The sequence below is a fragment of the Antedon mediterranea genome, chromosome 1 (assembly GCF_964355755.1).
Source record: "Antedon mediterranea chromosome 1, ecAntMedi1.1, whole genome shotgun sequence".
Classification (NCBI taxonomy): Eukaryota; Metazoa; Echinodermata; class Crinoidea; order Comatulida; family Antedonidae; genus Antedon; species Antedon mediterranea.
In genome coordinates this window covers 16474098-16500773 of record NC_092670.1, presented here as the reverse complement: position 1 = coordinate 16500773, position 26676 = coordinate 16474098, and the positions used below count along the sequence as shown (strand labels likewise).

Genomic DNA, 26676 nt, shown 5'->3' with positions numbered 1-26676 from the left:
GTCAAATTGGTATGTTGAAATATAATGTCATTTAAATGTAGATTTTAATGTTTACAATAAATAAAACACATATAGCCAGAAAAAAGATAGTTATTGATGTTAATATTTAGAAACTATACCTGAACTTACCAGTTTTTATATACATATAAAGGCCTAGACTGTCATTTGAATGAGTTGAATCCCAACAAGACGAGTTGTATTGAGATATCATCAGGCGTAATTATTAGGTCGTTGCGAGAACTTCGAACAAGTTTAATTTTTTCCCGAAGAGATGACTCGTCAGGCCTCGTTATACAACGCTAGTTGGCCTTTATAAGAACTAGACGGTCTACTGTACTTCAACACAATCACAGCTTACAAAGCATTTCACCATTAAGAGGTCATAACCATTTGATATCACTGTTGCCTAGTTCACTCTCTCGCTATTATGATTATTTCTAAAACATTTAACCAACCTAATTTAAGAGGAATGTTGATGTATAAGAGTAGTAGTAGTGATATATTGAGAGGATTTGAAACTTTTTTCTTTTCAGATATTGATGAATGTGGCTCAAGTCCATGTCAGAATGAGGGTGTGTGCGTTGACGCAGTAAACAGTTTTGTTTGTGAATGCGCCGATGGTTACCAAGGCCTCCAGTGTGAAGAAGGTAAATGAGTTTAATAATCAAAGTACGGTGAGAACAATCCAACAAGTTTAATATGCAGGAACTGAATTTTTCCTTTTAACACAAGATTAGTTTGCAAAAGAGTATAGTGTTTTACACCATTCTCATGTTAGATTCATTTGCTTACAAAGCAATAACTGGTATTAAGCCTTGTCTAGACTATCAAACTAGTTTGACAAAAAAGTGTGATGTGCCCAAATATGGGATGATGATATGACATCATCATGTACATATATGGGCACTTCACATTTTTTGTCACATAAAGTTTGATAGTGTTGACAGAGCTTTTTTCCTATATGAAGTTTATTTGGGACATTTTTTTCCAGATATTGATGACTGTGCGAACAACCCATGTCTGAATGGCGCTACATGTGAAGACCGTGTGAACGGCTACCATTGCACTTGTATTTTAGGATATACAGGAGGTCGCTGTAGAAATAGTGAGTGTATTCCAAACCATATAAGTATGCTCACATGCACTGCCTAACATTTAATGTACATTGAATTGTAATTTATGCCACATATGAAAATATAGTATATGTTTTTCTTACAACTCCTGTTTTTATCTGAACATAGTATCTGTTTTTCTTACAACTCCTGTTTTTATCTGAACAGACCCTAACAACTGTAGAAATGATCCGTGTCAAAATGGCGGTGAATGCACTGATGGCTTGGCGCTATATACCTGTGAATGCTTAGCAGGATTTGAAGGTTCAGATTGTGAAATAGGTAGTGTACTTTTTGTTTTGTTTATTTGATTTATTCCTTTCAGTGAAACATAAAAAGGGAGCGCTGAGGAGAGACAGGAGCTGTCAAAGACAACTATCACCAAAGGGCCTGTCTCTCCAACTCCAGACATACAAGCAAAATAAAATAAAGAATTACAAAAATAAATGTACAATATTAAAATCAAATTTGTTACAATATATGTATGATTAAAAGTTTCTAAAAGTTTTTCACTTTTAGAGGGAAACTGTATATAATGTATTAGGTGAGAATAGAATGTTTAAATTAGCTACTAATACCATAGGCGAATCCAAGTTAAGGACCCCTTCCCATCCTATTTCAAATCCTGGATCCACCACTGTATATCAAATCACCCTTATCCCATAATATTGTAGTACCAAAATTCACCTTATATGAATTCATTTACTACAGTAATTCTCTATGAAAGAATGGTAATTGATCATACATGTACTACTACTTTACTATTGTAATTTAGGTAAAACTCTATAAACATTATATGTGTATGATAATATGTATATGTATAATCATTAATTTAAATGATATGTATTTGCAGACATAAATGAATGTGCAGCTGATCCCTGTTTGAATGGAGGTGTTTGTGAAGATCAAATTGGTCAATATGTTTGTACTTGTCCTCCAGAGTTTGTAGGCTTATCATGTCAAACTGGTAAGTACTTGTGCCTGTATTCACAAATAACATCTAAGTGAATACTACAAATCCTTTACTTTTAAGTGCGATTGGTGAATTTGCTTATATCACCAACTCTCTGAAAATGTATTATAATATGCCATCAGAATGTTTAGTAATTCTTGTTACACTTTATCGTGTTTAGAACCAACATTTTTAAATTGTCTTTATGATTTCATAATGAATATTATATAACACCTAAATAAATTCTTATCATTTCATTGGACAATTGTGGGTCACATGGCATGCAATAGTACACACCATTTAACGATCGTTAAATAGTTCTTTTCCCATAAAAAAACATTTTTAAGACAATTACTGTGATTCTGAACATGAAACAGCGCCATTGAACACTCACTCTTTATATCTATTATTAGATATACTTACTAATTTAGACCAGACCAGACAAAGCATTTAAATTAGCTTTAGATAGATGTATGATTTTGATTAATTCATTTAATTTCCATATACTTATCTTTTGCTCTATAGCAATTGCACTTTGCTTATCTCAACCATGTCAGAATGGGGCTCGATGCGATGAAAATACAGAAGCCTTCTGGTGTGAGTGCACAGAGGGCTTTGAAGGAGATATCTGCGATCAAGGTATGGACTTAATTTGTTTATTCATTTATATTGACACATTGCCGTTTTTCATAAAGACGTGGGTATAACTTATGCATACCTCTATACGTGTATGAATGTCTTAGAACAAGAGGCTTCTAGCTTACACGCTTTACACTGTTCATTTCTCACTTTTTTTTTTTTAAAGGCCTTCAGTGCACTTCTTTAAAAAAAATGTGATGTGCCCAAATATGGTGGTGATGTCCATATATGGGCACATCACATTTATTTTGTTACATAAAGTTTGATAGTGTAGACAGAGCATTACAATATGTTCTGCTTATAGACAACACTTAGGTAATAACAAGAATTTAAAATGTAATGATCAATTGTGCTGTATCAATTTCAGATATTGATGACTGTGTCCCTGATCCGTGTGGTGCAGGGGATTGTACAGATGGGTTGGCATCGTATACCTGTACATGTTTAAGTGGATTCTTTGGTACAAATTGTGAATCAGGTAAGTTGTTTGCATAAAAGTACATTTGAATATACATTTATGTTGGTATCAAGTTTGTTTTATAACTTCATATTTAGTTCTGAAATAATTTGTTGAGTTTCTTGAAGTTCCGATCATTATATATATAATGGGTGAGAATTGATTTTGCCATGCAAACCTTCAAACAATATGCATTTAAGTATACAGAAAAAATTTGTAAAGAATGTATTTTCAATTGCCCTGGCATAATATACCTATAATAGAGATAGACAGGAGACATGTTCATGACACCCTCATAAAAATGAGTTCCTTTGGATATTATATTGTATAACCAATCCTTTTCTTTTCAGAGGTCAATGAATGTGCTAGTAACCCATGTCAAAATAATGGATTTTGTTTGGACCTGTTAAATAGTTACAACTGTATATGTTCATCTGGCTTTACAGGGGATAATTGTGAAATTAGTAAGTACAAGTTAATATAGTACAACCAGGGAGTTGTTTATTCTACAACTCCCTGGTACAACCACAGACATGAGGGACTATGTGATTCCTTATAAAGTGCCTGTCTGGAATTTCAAAAGATGATAGAATACTGAAAGTTTGAATGAGCATGCCATAGCTGCTGCAAGGTACAGTACTACAATACTAAAACTGTGAATGAGCGTGCCATAGCTGCTGCAAGGTATGGACAACACTACAAAAATGAAAGTTTGAATGAGTGTGCCATAGCTGCTGAAAGTTTGAATGAGCGTGCCATAGCTGATGCAAGGTACTGTGTACAGCACTACAATAATGGAAGTTTGAATGAGCGTGCCATAGCTGATGCAAGGTACTGTGTATAGCACTACAATAATGGAAGTTTGAATGAGTGTGCCATAGCTGATGCAAGGTACTGTGTATAGCACTACAATAATGGAAGTTTGAATGAGTGTGCCATACTTGCTGCAATGTACAGCACTACAATAATGAAAGTTTCAATGAACGTGCCATTGCTGCTGCAAGGTACAGCACTATGATAGTGAAAGTTTGAATGAGCGTGTCAAGCTTTTGCAAGATACAGACTTATTCTACTTGATGCATACAATGTGTTTTTGTTTTGTTTATAGATATAGATGACTGCCCAGAAGAAGTGACCTGCCTTAATGGCGGAGTATGTGTAGATGCAGTCAATGGTTTTACTTGTGATTGTGGTCCAGGATTTGCTGGAGACACCTGTGAAATAGGTATAAATAAAATTATGACATTAATCATTATGGCATCAAAGATGATGTTGATAATGGTGTCATTCAAGATAACTTTGATGATGACATTAATAAAATGCATGATTGGATGGATGATTTATGACAACATTGATGATGACGTTCTTGATGGTTAAATCTACTCAATGTTTCTGTTTTATGATTTCAGCTACCGATCCTTGTATTGAAGCTGTATGTGAAAATGATGGAGTTTGTGTGAGTTCTTCCACAGACTTTACTTGTGAATGTGCCGATGGATTCACAGGAGAACGATGTGAAACTGGTTTGTTTTTGTTAAAATTGAGATATATATATTTATATACAGAATTTTAATATAACTCATTGTCACGTACAGAGAGTGATATCCTACACTTTGAATAAAAGTATAATGTTAAATATATGCACTTTAATTTCTTTTTCTGAAAACATACATACAAAAATCCCCAAAAAAATCAAATTAATGACCCCACACATAGATTGTTCGTCATGAAAACCAAGTTTTTTAAACCAAACATAGCCATTGCTTTATAGATTTTTGTATTTCAACAAAACTGATTTGTTTTTGATATGTAGAAGTAAATGAATGTGCAAGTGCTCCGTGTCAAAATGGTGGGGTGTGTTTAGATTTCATCGACCGCTTTAAATGTCAATGCCAAGATGGCTTTACTGGAAGGAAATGCCAGAAATGTAATATTACAAATTTCATTTTGATGGCATCCTTGATTGATATGTAACCTTTGATCCTTTTAGGCCTGTTTCATTTGAGTCAGTTATTTCATGAATAATTTCTCATTCTTGTATTCTTACGGTGCTCAACTGATATGGAGCCTCTAAGTACTATCTTCTGGTGTTCTTGTATATTTGACTCCATTAGCATGGAGCAACCTCTAACGTCTTCAATTGTCTTACTACAGCAGTAGGTCTATAAGATAGTTGCTTGTATCATAGAGATATTATAGTGAACTATCACTATCTTTTTGTAGTATAATTACTGCAATCATAGAGATATTAATATCTCTATGCAAAAATAGAATAATTTTAACATGGTTTCTGAATCTTATATACTGTATACAGTAACTTATTTGGCCTGGAGCTGCCTTGTCTAAATTCCTTCAACTGTTTCATTTTAGAAGTATGTACAATAATATGTATAAATAATATCAATGGTAGTATAATTACTTCTTCAACCTACATAAACGTAGTATATTAATTACGTGGTTTTCCATATATTATAGCTTCAGACCCATGTAGCAGTAATCCTTGCCAAAACAATGGAGTATGTGTAGGTGCATCATCATCCTACACATGTCAGTGTGTTTCTGGATATGTTGGAGGACGCTGCCAAACTGGTAACCTAATTCATCGATATACTCATCTGGTTTCAACTTTAGTTCATATTTTTCATTCTGTCACAGGAACTATCCAATGTTTCCTCACGTTCTCTCTCTTGATAATATCTTACAATTTTTTCTTGTATTCTTCGTTTTTCAGCTTGTTTTTCTTAACTTATTTCATAATAGGAATACTCTTACGGTGTCATATTTCTAATTCTTTCCGGTCACAGGAACCTGTTAAAGCTAATCTTATTGATAAATCTCATTTTTTTATTTCGTCTTGATACTACTCATTGGTTGCTTTGTCATCTTGTTTGGAAAAACTTGAAACTGCACTTCAGATGTCACACTATCAAACTAGTTTGACAAAAAAGTGTGATGTGCCCAAATATGGTAGTGATATTCCCACATATAGTAGTGATATGACATCATCATGTCCATATATGGGCATATCACAGAGAGCTTTACCCTGAATTTCTATAATCTGAATATTTTCTTTGTCATCTTTAATGATCTGATTCTTCAACAAAAGCATTATACTACAACATATTAGCTGTTCTGATAACACATTTTGTTTTTCTTTTCAACAGAAATTGATGAGTGTGCAACAGGGCCATGTAAGAATGGAGCAACTTGTGTTGATCTAGTGAATGGATTTGGATGTCAATGTGTTAGTGGCTATACAGGAACAAATTGCAATATAGGTAAACTAACAGTTACTGCAATATCTAGTTGTCTTAAGATTTCTGCCTGTATATGGTGACACAATCACCACAATGTTGGTCCCAGATGCAATTATATTGTTTATTGTGCTGCTTTATTGATGCATTACTTTCGTTTTCCGCTCAGATATTGATGAATGTGCCACTAACCCTTGTAGAAATGGTGCCCTCTGTACTGATCAAGTAAACAACTTTCAATGCACATGTGCTCCTGGTTATTTTGGTGATCTTTGTCAAACAGGTAAAGTGTTTTATATCATACAGTTCATACTATTTGTAAGTGAAATATATAGAAAAATCATTAGTGTACAACAGTGGACCAGTTTATTACTCTCATTGCCATGGCATAATTTTGAATTGCTGTTAGTAACATCCAGAAGGCAGGTAGGCCTACTATATACCTACCTGAAGGAGAGATTGCAGATGATGATCATGTGTATGTGATTTGTCAAACTGTTATGTGTTTCCTTTTCTTGCATATACACAGAAACCATGTTATTTCTTGTTATATCTTTTTACTATACAGAGGTGGATGAATGTCTTACCCGTCCATGTCAGAATGGTGGAACTTGTCAAGATCAATTAAATGCATATAGTTGTACATGTACGTCAGGTTTCACAGGCGATTCTTGTCAAACAGGTAAGAAAATTGTGGTTAAGACACTTGTCAGTGAGGGTGAAATTCTAATTAATTACATGTCTATTTATAACATAATGATTTTACCACTGTGTTTTACAGACATTGATGAGTGTGAAAGTAACCCCTGTGAAAATAATGGAGCATGCCAGGATGATGTCAATGGTTTTCAGTGCACATGTACAGCTGGCTATACTGGAACCAGATGTGAATCAGGTACAGTACTGTCACATATTATAGAAATATTATTTGTCAAAGAGCCATAGTTAAAGATCATTTTTCCCGCTTACAGAAATTTATACAATAAAATAAATAAATAAAGTTTCCTTATATGGAGGTAGATATGAATGTTGGTTTCTTTTCTTTGACCATTGAAATATTTCTTTACTACTTAGTGTAATATAATGATATACTTTTATAATTAAGAAATCAACCTTTGTATTAGAATTCAACCTTTGTATTAGAATTCAAATAAGTTCACAAACTTGGCCCAGAAAGTCCAGAGGAGAGTTTGTCCAGATGTTTTAAAAGTCCATTTAGTTTATAATAGAATCCCTAAAGAAAACACTTAGCTTAACTTTGTGACCTCTCCCATCGTTAAACCAGGAGAGATTGACACTATTTAAGTACAGATTTGACAGTGTCATCCATCATAGAAATACCTTATTATACCGTTAATCACTTCTACTTAAACACCCCTGGATCAACTTAAGACCAATCAGTAACCTCTGAGATTACGTATTGACATATGCAAATGAACCGAAGCCAATATACCCCCAAGTTTCAGAAGAGCCCAGACACACCTCACAGCCACTTCTTCAGAAGAACATCTACACCTCACAGCCACTTCTCCAGAAGCAGACCTACACACTTCACATCTCACCGACAGCATCACTGATCCTCTGTTTCTTATCCTTAGTTATAGTTGTATATTGTACTGAAGTATTATTGTATCATCAAGTATTATACTGAATAAACAATATATGTGTTACGACAGTTAAGCGAGTAAGAGTCTTCATTACAAGTCAGTACCTCAACACGCACTATATTACATTAGTTATATTTTTGTTATACCGTAGATGTCAATGAGTGTGCAGCAGCACCATGTCTCAATGGTGGACTTTGTATTGACAGGGTTAATGCATATACATGTGTGTGCAATGCAGGCTTTCAAGGAACCAACTGCCAGACAGGTATGACTAAATGTATCTGTTTAAAGGATTTATGTGGGGATGTTGATATGTGTATCACATTATTCGGAACTACCATGTTATTTTATACTATATGCTTTTTTAAAATATGTTGTTTCAGAATCCAACGAGTGTCTGAGCAGTCCATGTCTGAATGGAGCCTTGTGTCTTGACCTTGATAATGCGTATGCATGTCAGTGCAGTGCAGGATTTACTGGAGCTCAGTGTGCTACAGGTAAGCTGACCAAATCTCAGAGTTAAAGTACATCAAGGAATAGAGAAAAGAAGCGAGGGAATGGGGTTGATCGTATATATTATTCTCATACAGTTTTATACATGAATATGTGATTTTACATCAAGGAATAGAGAAAAGAAGAGAGGGAATGGGGTTGATCGTATATATTATTCTCATACAGTTTTATACATGAATATGTGATTTTCTTTTTACTTTGTAGACATCAATGAGTGTGAAAGCAATCCATGTGTGAATGGGGGTTTATGTCTTGATGAGGTCAACGCATTTCAGTGTCAATGTGTGGCAGGGTATATGGGAAGTCGGTGTGAACAAGGTTAGTAAACGACCACTTTATTATGTAAAGTTTGCTATTGACGGTTCTAATTATCATTATTTTTGTTCAACACTAACCTTTAAATTTCAGACATAAATGAATGTATTGGTGATCCTTGTCTTAATGGTGCAGTATGTGAAGACAAAGTAAATGCTTATCTCTGCCAATGTGCTGCAGGATACTCAGGGACCAATTGTGAAATTGGTAAGTACTGTATTACAAATCATATGACATGCTGATATTTCACTTGTAGTGTTTTGATATTTTGTATAATAACATTGATTAATTTTTTCCGTACATTTTTATTTATAGAATTGAATGAGTGTTCAAGTAACCCTTGCTTGAATGGTGGCACTTGCCAAGATCTTGTCAATCAATATGTCTGCACATGCTCAGATGGGTTCATTGGTGTCCATTGTGAAATAAGTAAGTGTTTTTTTTATAATTATAGAAATTAAAAGAATACAGTATAAAAATTAAGCAAATAAAAATAAAAAGGAGTAATACAAAATATGTAAAATCTAATTTATTTTACAGACTTCAATGAATGTGGAAGTGGTCCATGTGCAAACGGAGCTTTATGTGTTGACCTGGATAATGCATTCCAATGCGAATGTGTAGCAGGTTACACTGGTTTCCTGTGTGAACGAGAGGTTAATGAATGTGCTGGATCACCATGTGAAAACAATTCTACATGCATTGATTTACTGAATGCATACCAGTGTGATTGTAATGCTGGATTTATGGGTTTAAACTGCGAGATTAGTAAGTACTTTAGCTTTAAGTATGTATTCACATTAACTTAAGTACTAAACGTTTAGGATGTCTTCACATTCATTAGTACTTTATTTTTACATACAATTTTATATATTCATTCACATTAAACATATATATATATATATATATATATATATATTATATAAATATACCCTTGCTCTGATGAAGGGCTAGTGTTGCCCGAAAGCTCTGCTAACTTTTCTGGCTGTTTTACTTTATCGTTTTGATTTAGCTTTTCGCTTTTTTTTTTGTACCTCCATTGAGATCCAGATCCACAGAATTGTCATTTTTTCAGTAATTTGCCTTTGGATTTATATATGTATATATATATTTTTGCAGATATACAAGAATGTGAAAGTCAACCATGTCTGAATGGTGGAGTATGCATTGATCATATCAACGCTTATGTGTGCCTTTGCCCTGAAGGGTATTCTGGAACTCACTGTGAAATTGGTAAGATCTTACACAAACATTGTTGACCTACTGCAGGTATCCATATATACTGTACATGGAATATATGACATTCGAACATTATCTGCCATCTTGGGTCCAATGTAGTGGCTAAAATACCACTTGAGATGGATTGAGCTCTTTATTCATGAAATGCCAGTACATCACAGATTATTTCCAGTGTATGTAAGTACTATAAATAGAAACAAATTTAGATAGTTACAAAGGACACCATTAACTTACCAACTCTATTGTTTCTACAGAGGCTGATCAATGTGAGGTGAATCCTTGCAAAAATGAAGGAGTTTGTGAAAACTTTATTACATCGTTTGTCTGTCACTGTCAGCCAGGATATCTGGAGGTTGATTGCAGTGTAGGTAAGTAATAACATGTATAGGATCTTACAAAAGACATCTGCTCACAGAGAAGTTAAATAATTGTTAATTTTATGTAGTTCTTATGGTGATCAAAAATCAAAGCTAAGCAGTATTCATTAATACCTAGAATAAGAATATTTTTCTTACCCTAAATGAAATTTTTAAATCCTTATGGACAATATAAATCATAGTGTGTACTGTAAACTTTGATGTCGTTTATTCCATGCATGTAACTTTGAATTATGATTAAGTACATCATTATTTTTTCTTTTTCTCTTTAGAAATCAACGAGTGCAATAGTGATCCATGTGCGAATGGTGCCACCTGTATCAATAGGGTCAGCTTCTACCAGTGTGCATGTGTTGGTGGATATACAGGAAGAAATTGTGAAACTGGTAATATGTCTAACACTTCTACTTAATCACTCATCCAGAGAGGGAGAACATAGGGTTGTGTACAGCAATGAACTTAACTAACTATTCTCATTAGGGGATATGTTATACAGAACAACATTCAGAAATGTAGAACAATGCAGTTGGAAAACAAAATTGGACCAACTTTGGAGGGGTGGCATTATTTACCTGCAAGGGGGATAATTTTGCATGATACAAATGTGATATTTTTCAATTGTACTGCTGGGTTGTTTTTATGCTTTTTAGTGCAGTATTTTTAACAATGTTTGTATTGTGTTTTGATAACAGAAATTAACGAATGCTTTAGTAATCCTTGTGAAAATGCTGGAGAGTGCATTGACCAGCTAAGTGGATTCCATTGCACATGCTCAGAAGGATTTACTGGAGATACTTGTCAACTAGGTATGTGGATATAGGGAGAGCTTTTGGTAACCTAGGACATAGAAACACTTGCATAACGTTAATTCAATGGGATGTGCTTTCTTTGCTTGATTCCTCAAAACAGTTTTAGTAGATTTTTGGTGCAGACGGCAACAAATGACATAATAATGTATAGGTCATAGGTCATCACAAATACTGTAGAAACGTCCTTATTGTGAGCACAAGAACTTTAAATTTCAATGCAACAGTAAATTGCTTTTATACTAATTCTAATAAATATCTTTATCTTCTCAGAAATCAATGAATGCTTAAGCATACCATGTCTTCATGGAGGCACATGTATTGATAGACTCAATACTTACCAGTGTCAATGTTCAGCACAGTTTGCGGGAACTCATTGTGAAATTGGTATGTATCACCTGCTATCTATTTCAAGTGTAATATATACAGTACTGAAAAAATAGATGTTCAACAGTGGTTTAAAGTTCATATGGAATGCTCCATTTTCATCTGAGGGGTGTTCATTTTAAAATGTCTGTATTAACTAATCAATCTGGTATTTATTACATATCTGAAGAATTATCACCATGTGCCAGTAGTCCATGCATCAATGGTGGTCAGTGTATTGACAATATTGACTGGTTCTTGTGTAGCTGTACTGCAGGCTGGATGGGTCATACATGTAATATAGGTTAGTCACCTTACCAGGATAAACTATTTTATTACAATTTAGTGTTATTTTAATTTAGCTTATACCAATCTACATTTATTGTGTTTGTTTCTGTTCTTTTACACCTACAGTATATTGCACTTGGTTTACTTCAGAATAAAGGGGTCTGACACAAAATGAAGCAAATAATATTTTGAGATTTATTTTTTGTACAGAAATAGATGAGTGTTCTAGCAACCCCTGTCGTAACAATGGACAGTGTTCCCACGGCATTGATGTGTTCACGTGTAGTTGTTTGACTGGTTTTACAGGAGAACTATGTGAAACAGGTGAGATATGCTTATTATTTTATAATAAATTCATTTGTTTAGAGGTGTTAGTGTTCTTTATTTTCGTTTTTATTCCAATTCTGTTTTATTCCTAGAAATTGATGAATGTGCGAGTCAGCCTTGTATTAACAATGGTAGATGTGTTGATGGTATTGCATCATTCACATGCCTCTGTACTTATGAGTTTACTGGTTTGTTCTGTCAAATTGGTAAGTTACTGAATTTAGGTGAAACCTAATTGTAATATATAAATATTTTCAATTTGAATTTGTAAAATACTGATTTTTCATCCATATTTTAAAAATTAAATATTACCACTGTGCTTTGTGGTAAACTTACAGATTCTTTCACCTTCATTTATTTCAGATGTCAATCCGTGTGAGAGCTCCCCTTGTCTTAACAATGGCAACTGTTTGAACTTTGTCACTTCATTTGCATGTCAGTGTGCCTCGGGTTGGACGGGGCAAAATTGTGAAACAGGTATACTTTTATTCTGCTTTTTTTGTTTGTTTGCAATTTGAAAATAAAGCTTGGTTCCCACTTCGACTCAATATAAGGAAGTAAGCATAATGCAATTGAGTTGACAATTGACAGTTCAGATGATCTATTCTCGCATTCCGTCCATGTGGGAACCATGCTTAAGCTCTGTCTATACTATCAAACTAGTTTGATAAAAAAAGTGTGAAGTGCCCAAATATGGTAGTGATATGCCCAAATATGTTTAATGATATGATGTCATCGTTTCCATATATAGGCACATCCAATTTTTTGATAGTGGCAGAGCTTAAAGGTTTATTCAGATTGTTGTTAAATTTTGTGAATCAACAAGAAGTTATAAGCTGTATGTGTAATTGTTTTCATTTAGACCAAGATGAGTGTAACAGTCAGCCTTGTCGCAATGGTGGTGAATGCTTAGATCTAGTTAACGCCTTCCTCTGTCGTTGTCAAGAAGGTTATGCAGGAGAAACGTGCAGTACATGTAAATATAAAATGATTTTTCTTAAGGCTCTGTTTACGCCATCAAACTTTATGTGATGTGTATGTGTGAATGTAATGTGCCTAAATATGGTAGTGATATGCCTAAATATGGTAGTGTTATGGCATCATCATGTCCATATATGGGCACATCATATTTTGTTGTCACATAAAGTTTGATTAGTGTGGACAAAGCTTAACACAATATTTTTGTAGTTTTTGATTGTGATACTTGTAATTACTGTGGTACAAATTCTACTAATTCAATAACTAACTGTTTTAATTTGTTATTTAAAGTAACGGACCAATGCTTACTATTGCCATGTAAAAATGGAGCGACCTGTGTCAATCAAGTGACATCATACTTTTGCATATGCCCAAGTGGCTGGACAGGTGTCACATGTGAAACGGGTAAGCTATCACTCTGTCAGTAAAATAATTTTAAATTATAAATACTATCACAAAAAGTTATGTATCTTATTTACTTGTATGTATAGAATATAGATATAGTATAGACAGATTTCATTCCTTAGTGTTATGATCCCTGTATTTATTAAGTAACTTATACCCTTTTCACATCTGCAAAATGTAACTGCAACTTGTAACAGGTTTGTATACAGTATGTCCTGTGTTGTTACTGCACGTATGTGTATTGCCCTGGTATTAAACGGACCAATCATAGTAATCAAATACATAGTGCACAACTATTCTTTCCTCCCGAGATTTCTCACAGTTCGCATATGCATGTGTGAAAACATGTAGTAAATTGGGAGATCAAATCTGGTTACAAGTTGTAACAATTTATGCAGATGTGAAAAGGGACAGTATTTTTCCTTTGCTTAATTAGATAGCATACAGATTGTTGCAATTTTACATGCTTAGTAACAGTGTTGGTATTTGTTTAGTTGACCCTTGTTCTGGTACCCCTTGTTTGAATGGTGGTAGTTGCGTACAGCAGAATTATTACTATACTTGTCAGTGTCTTGAAGGTTTTGTTGGTGTCAGGTGTGAATACGGTAAGCCTTTGCTAGCTTTATGAATACAATGTCATTGTTGTTATAATAATAATACTTTTCTTCATCCCTATTTCATAAATAGAACAGTTGGATTACTGTTGTTATGCTATGAGATACTGATTTCCCTTATGAAATCCTTATAAATATTAATGTACTTGTTTTCAGATGTGGATGAATGCGTAAGCTTACCATGTCTTAATGGAGGAACATGTATAAATAACTTCAATTCATTTACATGTAATTGTCTTCCACAATATTCTGGAACATTCTGTGAAGTTGGTAGGTAACGTAGTTTATGCAATAGTTTCTGAATTTGTAATCATTGAATTATTATTGTTCATTAATTGATATTTTCTTTTCAGCAATCAACTCATGTGAAAACTTTGTATGTCTGAATGGTGGTGTGTGTAGCAACTTAAACGTATGCACATGTCCTGAGGGATTCACAGGAACTTTGTGTGAACAAGGTAGACTAAATTTATTTCCTGTGCTCATTAACCTAGGCAACCTATATGAAAAACTATGTATGTAAGGACTGTGCACATGTGTGTATGTGAGGACTGTGCACATGTGTGTATGTGAGGACTGTGCACATGTGTGTATGTGAGGACTGTGCACATGTGTGTATGTGAGGACTGTGCACATGTGTGTATGTGAGGACTGTGCACATGTGTGTATGTGAGGACTGTTTGTGTACATATTGTAATAGACAGACTAACTGAAAACAATAAATTTCATCATACTGTACACGCTACTCTGAAGTTTCATTTAAACCAATATACAATGATAGTATAATATTTAAAATATAAAGAACAGATCATCACTGTGCTTTAATTTACCTGTTTGCAGTGTTGGGTAATTTTTGTTCCTCGAGTCCTTGCCAAAATGAAGGAGTATGTCAAACTACATCTGACAGATATGTATGTCTGTGCATGCTTGGTTACCAAGGAGATAACTGTGAATCAAGTAAGCTAAATTGATTTTAAATATATTTCATATTACTTACTTACTTAGTCCCGGAAACCCACAATTATATGACTAGATTCCTCCATAGTTTCCTATCTGCCATTTGTGACAGCCAGTTCTTCTCTGAATCTGCATACCAGTATTTGTCTCTATTACATCAATGTATGTGAGTGTTGGTCTTCCTTGGGTTGCTCTGCTCTGTCTACACTATCAAACATTATGTTTCAGCATCTTCAGTCGAGTGTAATGAAAATATTTGTATCAATGGTGGCAAATGCTTGAACATTACGAACACTGTATTCTGCCAATGTATGGATGGATGGACTGGAGATCGGTGCCAATATGGTGAGAAAAAATTTATTTTAAAAATGCATTAGTTTTTGCGTGTGTATTACTGCAGAACTGTGTGGTATAAATTTAAATTGTGTATATTTTCAGCCATTAATGAATGCAATAGCCTGCCTTGTCAAAATGGAGGAACATGTTTTGATGAGATCAACTCATTTTATTGTGCATGTGTCAATGGTTGGCATGGTAATGCATGTGAACTAGGTAAGTATAATGACTAATATTAGGGGCTTAAGTAGGTTAATGGCTCGAACACTATGATTTAAAAAAATATTGAAACCATCAACAATATCCAACACATAGTTGCATCAAAGTACCAAGATTTAAGTATAAGATATATTATCTATGGTTGTCTAAAGCTCTGTCTATACACTATCAAACTTTACTGTATGTGAAAAAAAAAATGTGATGTGCCCATATATGGACATGATGTCACTACCATATTTAAGCATTTATACTTTTTTTGTCAAACTAGTTTGATAGAGTAGATAGAGCTTAAGAAGGTTTTTTAACAAATTTTTTCCAGCTGTGAATCTTTGTGATGCCAATCCGTGTTTAAATGGTGGCAGTTGTACTAACTTCCAAATGTCTTATACATGCGCTTGCTTTGAAGGATACTTTGGTACCAACTGTGAACAAAGTAAGAACTATTCCTCAAAGATTACTTTTCTTAATACTTGAAACATAAAGATATTATAGTAATAACTTTATGTTTGAAATAAATATATGTAATTTCTTTCTTCGATAGCTGTGAACCTGTGTGAACCAGATCCGTGTTTGAATGGTGGAATCTGCATTAACCATCAAACATCATACACATGTACTTGTACTGTTGAATTTGCTGGAGACAACTGTGAAATAAGTAAGAACTTTTAAATAATGTCTTATTAGTGCAATAACTATTAAATCTCATTTACCTGTACTACTGAAGTTGCTGGCGACAACTGTGAACTAAAATATATTAAAGTATGGTCTCAAAGCATGAAACTTCTTTCTTCCATTCATGTGTATTGGTTTGTATTGTTTATAGGTTTAGATGCTTGTGTAACTGCTGTGTGTTTAAATGGAGGCACCTGTAATAATCAATTTACACATTACACCTGTACCTGTCCACCTGGATATATTGGTGACAAATGTGAAACAGGTAAGAGCACCAGACACAGGTTTTGATATATTACCTCCACGATTATATTTAAGTACGTACTTACATTAAGTGTTATTATCAATAATGTTTAACTTTGTTTAGCTTTAGATGCTTGTGCAACCGCTGAGTGTTTGAATGGAGGCACCTGTAATAATCAATTTACACATTACACCTGTACCTGTCCACCTGGATATATTGGTGACAAATGTGAAACAGGTAAGAGCACCAGACACATGTTTTTGATACATTATCTCACCTATTCAACATACTTAAATTAAGTAGTGCATTCATTATCAATACTGTTTAATTTTGTTTAGGTTTAGATGCTTGTTCAACCGCTGAATGTTTGAATGGAGGAACCTGTAATAATCAATTTACACATTACACCTGTACCTGTCCACCTGGATATATTGGTGACAAATGTGAAACAGGTAATCATACCAGAAGGCATATTTTACCTGTTTATCCTTTATCCACTAATAAATGTAGGCCGAACCTACATTATAAACTCTACCATCAGCAGGGCAAACTTCTGTTAAAGCTCTATCTACACTCTCAAACTAGTTGGACAAAAAAGTGTGATGTGCCGAAATATGGTAGTGATATGACATCATCATGTCCATATATGGCCACATCACATTTTTTTTGTCACATAAAGTGATAGTGTAGACAGAGTTTTAGGATGTTAACTTCCTATACTTGTATTCAAGTTCACATGTACTTAGCCAAACAGCAGCATGGAACTTGCACAAGAAAAAGGGCATTTTTCTGTAGTTCCAATTTGGTTCAATTTCTTTTTTAGAGTTGGATCCTTGTGCAAGTTCCCCCTGTCAAGTGGATGGTGTGTGTAATAATTTTAACACTTATTACACTTGTGATTGTCCTGATAACAGAGTGGGAATACATTGTGAAACAAGTCAGTACTTAATATTAACATTTACATATACAGTACTACATTCATATACATTTAATAATGTATTTAATTTTATCCTACCTACCAACCTACCAACCTACCTACCTACCAACCTAACTACCTTGTCATCTGCCATTTGGCAGGTCCATAACACACCTCTTTCTCCATACTTCTTTATTTTTCTCCTAGGTTTTCTAAATTGTTATTTTTGCCTTTTCATTTCTTTCCTTTTTAGCTCTAAGCGCATGTACAAACACAACATGTGGTCATAATGGCACCTGTATTGATTATTTTACATATTCAAGGTGTGAGTGTACACCTGGATGGACTGGTAGCAACTGTTATTTAGGTAAATCATTTTCATTAAAAAAAAAATTTTGTTGATGTCTAAAATGTTGTAATATGATGTAGTCTAAATAAAGTGCTGTATAAGATTAATGTAATCTTTTTGTTAAATTCAGCGATTGATCTTTGTATACTTACTAACTGTGAGAATGGTGGAACGTGTACCAACTTCCAAACTTACTATACATGTGCCTGTCCAGAGACACACACTGGAACACATTGTGAAATATGTAAGTCACAAGTCACAAAAAAAGTGATATGTGCCTAAATATAGTAGTGATATCCCCAAATATGGTAGTGATATCCCCAAATATGGTAGTGATATCCCCAAATATGATAGTGATATGACATCTTCATTTTTTTGTCATTTGAAGTTTGATAGTGTAATTAGGTTCAAAACCTACTATTTTCACAGTTCTAAGCCTGACAAATTTATGACATGTTTATTGTTTAATGAACATTTTGTTTCAGCTACTGAAAGAATCAGCAGTTGTTTAAGCAATCCGTGTGTGAATGAGGGCTTATGTGAAGATATTGATTCTGGATATATTTGTACATGCACGCCAAACTATATGGGTATTCATTGTGAAAATAGTAAGTAATAGTAAGATGAACTAAAAAATGCAATTGTAAAACAAAAATATTGGAAAGTTCGAAAATTTAAAAAGTTTATAAATCAATTACAACAGTACAATAAATTATTTTGTTATAGTTATAAGTCAATGTTGGGATGTTACTTGTGAAAATGGAGGCTCCTGTGTTGAACTGGATTCCGACTACCGCTGTGAATGTACAAGTGGATGGAAAGGGTCTTATTGTGAACTAGGTAGGTTATTGCTGAGTACAATAGGATGAATGACTATTATTAGCGAAGGGTTTGTTAAAATATATTCTTTTTATTTTCAGTGATTGACACTTGTCAGAGTTCCCCATGTCAGAATGGAGCGACCTGCCTAAATTTCCAGACTCACTATCTCTGCTCATGTGCTCTTGGTTTCTCAGGCCTTCTCTGTTCCATAGGTAAAACTAAGTTTTAGAATCTTCTTTTCAAATTAAAATGATGTCTTTCGATTTTGTCTGTAGTCCCTCAATGTTTGCTACTCTGTTGTAATTTTATAACATTGCATTACATTAAATTATTATTTGTTTTTAGATGATGATGAATGCGAAAGCTCTCCCTGCATGAACGGTGCCACTTGTACAGAGGGTGTTAATCAGTACACATGTTTATGTGCATTAGGTTGGCATGGTGATATATGTCATTTAGAACTCAATGCATGTGAATCCTCACCATGTGTGAACGGAGGTCAATGCCAAAATCAGTACACATATTTTGTTTGTGTGTGTCTAGATGGTTATACTGGTGAAACCTGTGAAATTGGTAAATTTTAATCTTCTTAACAATTTCTCAATATTATTCTCTATAATTATTGTTAATTATAGAAAATATGAGTACTAGTCATAATGGGATTGGATGTTAAATGTAGGTAGGTAGGTATTACATGGTATTGTGAGTGTTATACTGTCAGGGTATCAATTGATGGTGGACTGTTAAAATTATTGTACAAAATTAGTGGAAGAGCAGTCGCTGTTTGGTGGGATCCTTAGGTGAGAAGGTTTTGGTATTTGTCGTCCACACCTGTGTTATGTGCAATTCAGCTCAGTAGGCTTCAAGTCGCAGGTTATTCCCAATTTGCATTTACATTAAAACCATTTTATATGTGATTATTCTTTTTATTTAGACATATATGATTGTGGTAGTAACCCTTGCCGAAATGGTGGTGCCTGTACAGATTTGGTAAATGGATACCAGTGCACTTGCGTTGAAGGCTGGACAGGACATCATTGTGATATTAGTAAGTATTAGTATAAAATCAAGATATCCACAGCCCTGTTTTTTCAGGAGCTTTACTAGAAAAAGATTTTTACACAAATCATAAATTTTGTGAAGTTTATATTGTTACCTGTTGACGAGCAATATATTTTTCAAGCCACTGTGACTAAATAACAACAAATTTAATTGAATTTTAAGATTTGTCAAGATAAAGTACATTGACTAACATTCCTACTTTAGAGCTAATACAGGTTATTTTATTTGTGATAATCTTTAGGATCAAATGCATGTGAAGATCATAAATGTGTTAATGATGGACAATGTCAAAACTATTATACATTCTATGTATGTCTTTGTCAAGAAGGATGGACAGGTGAATTCTGCCAAACAGGTAAGACGTGCTGAAGGTCATTTTTGCACCAGTTACTTAAAATAAATATGTACCGACTTAAACATGTGTTACTATGACAAATTCACATCTTTAGTTTTCTCTTTCCATTTTTTTTATTTCATTTAAATTGTTTTGTTGTAGATGTAAATGAATGTGCAAGCAACCCATGTTTGAATGGTGCCACCTGCGTTGATGACATTAATAGTTTCGTCTGCACATGCTCAGAAGACTACAGGGGTAGTATGTGTGAGATAAGTAAGTCTGGTTGATTCAATATTTGTCAATTTCTGTTATTATACATTATTCAAATGTTGACATTAAGAATAAATATTAACAAAGGATATTTATATTATTTATTCTCAGCTGTGTGGCAGATGAATATTATTTTTAAAAAAGGTTTTAAATCTGTTTAATTTTAATTGTATTTCAGAAAATAGCTGTCGTTATAATTATACATTGGGGCTCAATGATGTTGTCAAAATTGAATCTCCAAACTACCCCAACAACTATGACAACAATGAGATGTGTGAATGGTTCGTCATTGCCCCTATGGCCAAGTCGCTTCTTGTCCAACCAGACACCTTTGCATTGGAGAGGAACTACGACTGGTTGACGATGGGTGAAGGAACTGACGTTGGAAATTCAAGCAATGCCATGCTGTCACTTGCAGGTTATAAGTCGCCAATACAGTTTTTGTCAAGTCAGAACCACATGTGGTTTTCGTTTGAGTCAGATAGTGACAAGACAGAGGCTGGCTTCTCAATTCGTGTACAAGCTGTTGATCAAAATGATAGTATGTTATATTGTTTTTTTTAATTCCCTTAAATATTTATGACTATAAAGTGAAAATAAAAGATACAAAAAGATTTTATTCAAATGGATAATTAAATACAGAGTACAGTGAAATATTATCTTAAACATGGTTATTCTAGGTGTGAATAATAAGAAAAAGTATGGTAAATTGGAATAAAATAACCACATAAATACACATAAAAGACATAGAAGGCATTATGTTTGTTATGTACAAATATCAGTATAGCTATTGAAAATTGTATATATGTTATAGTGCAGAACATTCTATTAATACATTGTTTTCATTTTAGCCATTGATGATTGCGCCAGTAATCCATGCCACAATGGAGCAACTTGTCTAGATGGGATTGATGAATATTCATGTTACTGTAACCATGGATTTGAAGGAGTTACATGCCAAGATGTCTGTGGTAAGTAAATAATACAAGGTCATGGTCTGCATTATCACAAAATGGCACAAATTTATATACCATCACTTCTGCTGCTTGAGTGTCTCTCGTTTGAAAATGGCACTTAAGCAAAACAGGGGTTACAATCTGAACACAATTCCTCCCCACTACTACCAACCATTGGAATAGGGCGATTAAGTGAAAGTAACCATTGGCCAACACTAATCTATAACAAATAAACATTAATGTAAGAGTAAGGTGTGTTTGTCATTGATTTTTGTATTTTGTAGATCCAAATTATTGCTATAGCAACCCATGCCCTATTGGATCTGAGTGTTTTAGTAACGGCAAACAATTTCTATGCATCTGTCCGCCTGATGTAGACGATAACCTTTGCATCAATCCTGAAGGTAAGGATCTAAATCTCTGTCTACACTATCAAACTTTATGTGACAAAAAATATGTGATGTGCCCATATATGGACATGATGATGTCCTATCACTACCATATTTGGCCATATCACTACCATATTTGGGCACATCACATCTTTTTTTTGTCAAACTAGTTTGACAGTGTAGACCGAGCTTTAGCTGTATATTTAGGTTATCCTTAAAAAATGCTAGGCCTACAATCAAATCTCTCAAATGCGGACATACCTTAAAGGCTAAAATTGGTTTGAAATTTGCAGAAGTTGATCCTTGTAGATATACACCTTGTTCAAATGGAGCTACATGTGTAGTTGGTGAGGATGGCATAAGCTTCAGTTGTGAATGCACTGAAGGGTGGCAGGGACCATTCTGTGATGTGGGTAAGTCTGTTTTGTGAGTACTACTTGTATAACTGGCATGCACAATTATTCAAGAATGGAAACCCATGGAAAGGAAAATGAAACAATCTCTTGCTCAGGAAGGAGTAACTATAGTTCGGTTTTTCCAATTGGTTTCAATTGGTCAATATTTATTTCTTTGTTAGACTGCTGCTCTGTATTGTACATTATTGAAGTATGAAATGAAAATGAATGAATTGCAAAATGTATTCAGGATATAATTCTAAGCTGTTGTTTTCTTTTTTATAGATATTGATGAATGTGAAAGCTGTCCATGTCAACATCAAGGAACTTGCCTAAATGCTTTCAACCACTTTGTTTGTATCTGCAACATTGGTTGGACTGGATTCACTTGTGAAATACGTAAGTTGGAAACTCTTTTTTATTTATTAGCTCAAGATTACCATCATAAGAAAATTTTCAGAATAATCAAAACGGTACTAACTTTCTTCATCAGTGCTTTTATGAATGGATGACTTTTTGGAGTAGGAATACTAATAGACCATTCAGGAAATTACCTGATGACATTAGCTACCATTATTAATAATGCTAAGCAAGTATCAGAATACCTCTTGATCTTGAAGTAACCATCCATAACATTTCATTTGCCTGATTTCTTTTAGCTGTGGACCCTACTGTCTGTTCAAGTGGTCCTTGCTGTAACGGTGCCACGTGTGTCGCTGACGAAACGTCTTACCAGTGTGTTTGTCCCCCTGGTTTCCATGGCCACAGATGTGAAATTGGTATGTTATCGTATTTCATTTAGTGCTGACCTATTTATTTTGCTTTCTATTATCTCAATGACCTGCAAAGGCAGAGCTATTTAGGTAGAGTATAAGATGAATTAAAATATTGTTAATAGAGATTTTAATTTATGGCTTTCTTTAGACGTGGATGAATGTGGTAGTGACCCATGCAATAATGGTGGACTTTGTATTAATGGGATAGATGAGTTTCTCTGTGTCTGTCCTTATGGACCATCTCAAGGACTCTATTGTGAAACATGTAAGTAATAAAAAATTAACTTATGCTACAATCGTATTTCAAAATCTGTTAAAAAGTTCTGAGAGATAATAAAATATATAGGCATATGCATATTTGAAACATCTGTGCCCTATAATGAAGCACCTTATTATATTTTTAAAACTTGTTCTCTTTTGTTAAACAGCTGTGTGTGACCTGACCCCATGTCTCAATGGTGGATCCTGTCAACCAATCTCAAACTTGTTCTTCTCCTGTGAATGTCCAACTGGTTTTATGGGACCATATTGCAACATGCGTATGTTTATTTCATTTCATATTGTAGATATTTTTTTTAAAGATATTAGTAATTCCTGGAAAAGATAATAACAAACCTGGAAATTCCATGGCAAACCTGAAAAATCCTTCCATGCCAAACCTGAAAAATAGTAATAATAGTTCTTTCTTTCTACAGCTACAGCAATGATGTGTGACAATAGTTTCTGTAATGATCAAGGAATATGTGCCATCACACAAGATGGTCACCAAATATGCAGTTGTGGAGAAGGCTATACCGGCAGTCATTGTCAAAACAGTAAGTGATTCAGATACTTAAGCTTTGTCTACACTATCAAACTAGTTTGACAAAAAAAGTGCCCAAATATGGTAATGATATATGTAAATATGGTAGTGATATGACATCATGTCCATATATGGGCACATCAAATAATGTCACATAAAGTTTCATAGTGTAGACAGAGCTTCTGTTTTAAACATATTATTTCATTTAAAAGCTGGTTATGCCACAAGAATTTCCACCTCTTCCTTGAAATAAAATGGAACAGTCCATGTATAAGCATCTTGTAAAGATTCAAGTACTGTAAACTGTTTGACATTTATATAATAAACAACACTGTCTTTTTTATATAGGTACAGACTTTTGTGTGGACCATAGGTGTAAGAATGGAGGAGAGTGTTGGGTCATAGATGGTGGATACAGGTGTTTATGTCAACCTGGATATACCGGTGCTTACTGTCATGTTCGTAAGTTAGACCATATAAACTTATTTCAACTATAACCACACATAATACAATCTAACACGATATAGTAGTTAAACATGGTTAATACGCCAAAATGAAAAGGTTAAAACAATCACAGAATTGTTTTTTTTTTCTTCAGAAATCAATCCATGTGAATCGAGTCCTTGCATGAATGGCGGCACATGTGCAAATTATATAACATACTTTAAATGCCAATGTACATCACATACAATGGGACCAATGTGTAGTATAGGTAAGTGAATGTAATAGAGGAAAGTAAAGAAAGGAGGAAGTTGCTGAGGATGAGGTAAGAGGGAGTGGAAAGAGAGGAGGAAGTGGATAAGCAAGTAGCAAGGCAGAAGGGGCAGGGAAGAGGAAGGGAATAAAAAAAAGGAAGGAATATGGGAAGGGGAAAGGAGGGGAAGAAGATAAGGAAGTAGGAAGGGGATAAGGAAAGAGGAAGGGATATCAAGGAAAGAGGAGGGGATATAAAGGAAAGAGGAGGGGATATAAATTTAAAAAAAATAAATATAAAGGAAAGAGAAGGGGATAAGAAAGGAGAATGTTATAAAAAAAAAGGAGGATCAGTATAAAGAAGGAGGTAGGGGATAATAGAGGAGGAAGAGGATAAGGAAAGAGGTAACAAATGGGAATGAATTATGTTATGGGATCAATAAGTTGCATACATATAATTTATGACGTGTATGAGTTGAGATGAAGAAAAATACCATAATTATTTGAAGATGCTGGTAATGATGGTAACTAATGTATTTCAGAAAGACAATTGGTCATATACAAATTATAGACTTAACCTCTGAACATGATTAACACCACATCTTTTACCTTTCAGATGTAAGCAACGTGAACAGTATAAATAACGCCATCACAGACGAATCTGATACCGAGTTGGATGCCAAGTGGATTTTGGTTGTTGGCGTACTTGGTTCCGTAATCTTACTACTTGGAGTCGTACTCACCTACTTACTACAGAGAAACAACAAAAAAGAACTTGCAAAAGTTTAAACGGTTTATAAGAAACACATTCTTAATATTCTCATTTCAAATAACTGCTGCACAATACTAAAACCACAATAATAATATGTAAAATGTACTTTAGCAATTTATTCTTAACTTTCGATACTTGTTTCTGCACGGAAGTCACACATGTTTATAACCTACTTGTTACCTAAATCACAAAGCAATACATTTTGAATTAACTGTTTATTTATTTATGCCTATTTTCTGTATAGTTATTATAAAGTAAGCATTTGTTGTATATTTTGATCACTTAATCTATCTAACAGTGTAACCACTGATCTATAATCTAATATTCATAGTGTAACCATTTTATTACAATGTATATCAGTAATTTCACTTGTATCTTTTATTTTTCTTTATATATTTTAACTTGAATGCACTTAATTTATGTGTAGAGTATTGTAATACATACCTTAGAACCACCTTCTTTGGGACACTCCTATTAAAAGGACACTCCTATTAAAAGGACACTCCTATTAAAAGGACACTCCTATTAAAAGGACACTCCTATTAAAAGGACACTCCTATTAAAAGGACACTCCTATTAAAAGGACACTCCTATTAAAAGGACACTCCTATTAAAAGGACACTCCTATTAAAAGGACACTCCTATTAAAAGGACACTCCTATTAAAAGGACACTCCTATTAAAAGGACGTACGTATGTCCAGAAGGTGTACCCTTAAAGATTTAATAAGCAATCTTGGAAGAATCTTATCCATAACTTTACCAAAGCAGCCCAGACGGAACAGTCAGAAGACTGCTCAGTGTAAAGGCAAAATCGGTAAGTTAAGCAATAACATATGAGCAATAATTCTACTTCTACTAAGAAGAACCATTAACAAGAAATAATTTTTTTTAAACATGTTCTTTTATAAGTATTAAGTAAGTTTTAATTTCCATAATTATTTCATTCATTTTTTACTATCAATCAAATTTATAAAACGAACAATATAAAGTTTAGTAACACACACTTGAATTCACATCATTAACGCCACTTTTTTCAACTTCCCATGGTTTATAGTTGTATCCAAGGCATTATTTATTTTTTTAACATTACATAAAATCAATACCTCAAAACATTTACCTCATTCAGTGTACATAAATATATTATACAGTATATATACAGTATATAGAATACACTTGTGGGTATGTGGTATTTTATCACAAGATATTTTATTTGTAAATAGAGAATGTAGAGTTTACATATTTATTACAGTTGTTATTACAAATAGTTGTATTCCAGTTGATTTATGGAATAAAATAAAGTTTCAGTAAGTAATCGTTGTTAGTGGTTATACAAAACGTGTCAATGAAACCCAAATAATCGAAATCAAACATCTTAAAAACTGACTTTTACGCCTATGATACGGATTTGTTCATGTTGTGCTATCTTCTTCATAATTAACCCTGTTGAGATGCGTATATT

General features: G+C 33.8%; 1 protein-coding gene across 1 annotated transcript; it reads left to right on the top strand.

The window, feature by feature from the left end:
* Positions 1–984: 984 nt before the first annotated feature.
* On the top strand, positions 985–26650 carry LOC140042314 (uncharacterized; the record flags this gene model as incomplete). Its single annotated transcript, XM_072087692.1, has 62 exons — positions 985–1105; positions 1281–1394; positions 1966–2079; positions 2590–2703; positions 3071–3181; positions 3511–3624; positions 4269–4385; positions 4570–4683; positions 6325–6438; positions 6584–6697; positions 6983–7096; positions 7196–7309; positions 8173–8286; positions 8405–8518; positions 8739–8852; positions 8943–9056; positions 9165–9278; positions 9390–9617; positions 9969–10082; positions 10343–10456; positions 10738–10866; positions 11158–11271; positions 11545–11658; positions 11828–11941; positions 12136–12249; positions 12345–12458; positions 12616–12729; positions 13115–13228; positions 13522–13635; positions 14130–14240; positions 14406–14519; positions 14603–14707; positions 15090–15206; positions 15435–15551; positions 15645–15758; positions 16081–16194; positions 16303–16416; positions 16585–16698; positions 16801–16914; positions 17016–17129; positions 17501–17614; positions 17847–17960; positions 18073–18186; positions 18428–18550; positions 18669–18782; positions 18863–18976; positions 19110–19337; positions 19699–19812; positions 20068–20181; positions 20323–20436; positions 20612–20974; positions 21285–21404; positions 21674–21793; positions 22072–22191; positions 22459–22572; positions 22833–22952; positions 23098–23214; positions 23378–23488; positions 23645–23764; positions 24100–24213; positions 24350–24463; positions 25061–26650. Coding segments are annotated over 62 exons (7659 nt in total), but the record flags the coding sequence as incomplete, so codon positions are not given.
* Positions 26651–26676: the final 26 nt, after the last annotated feature.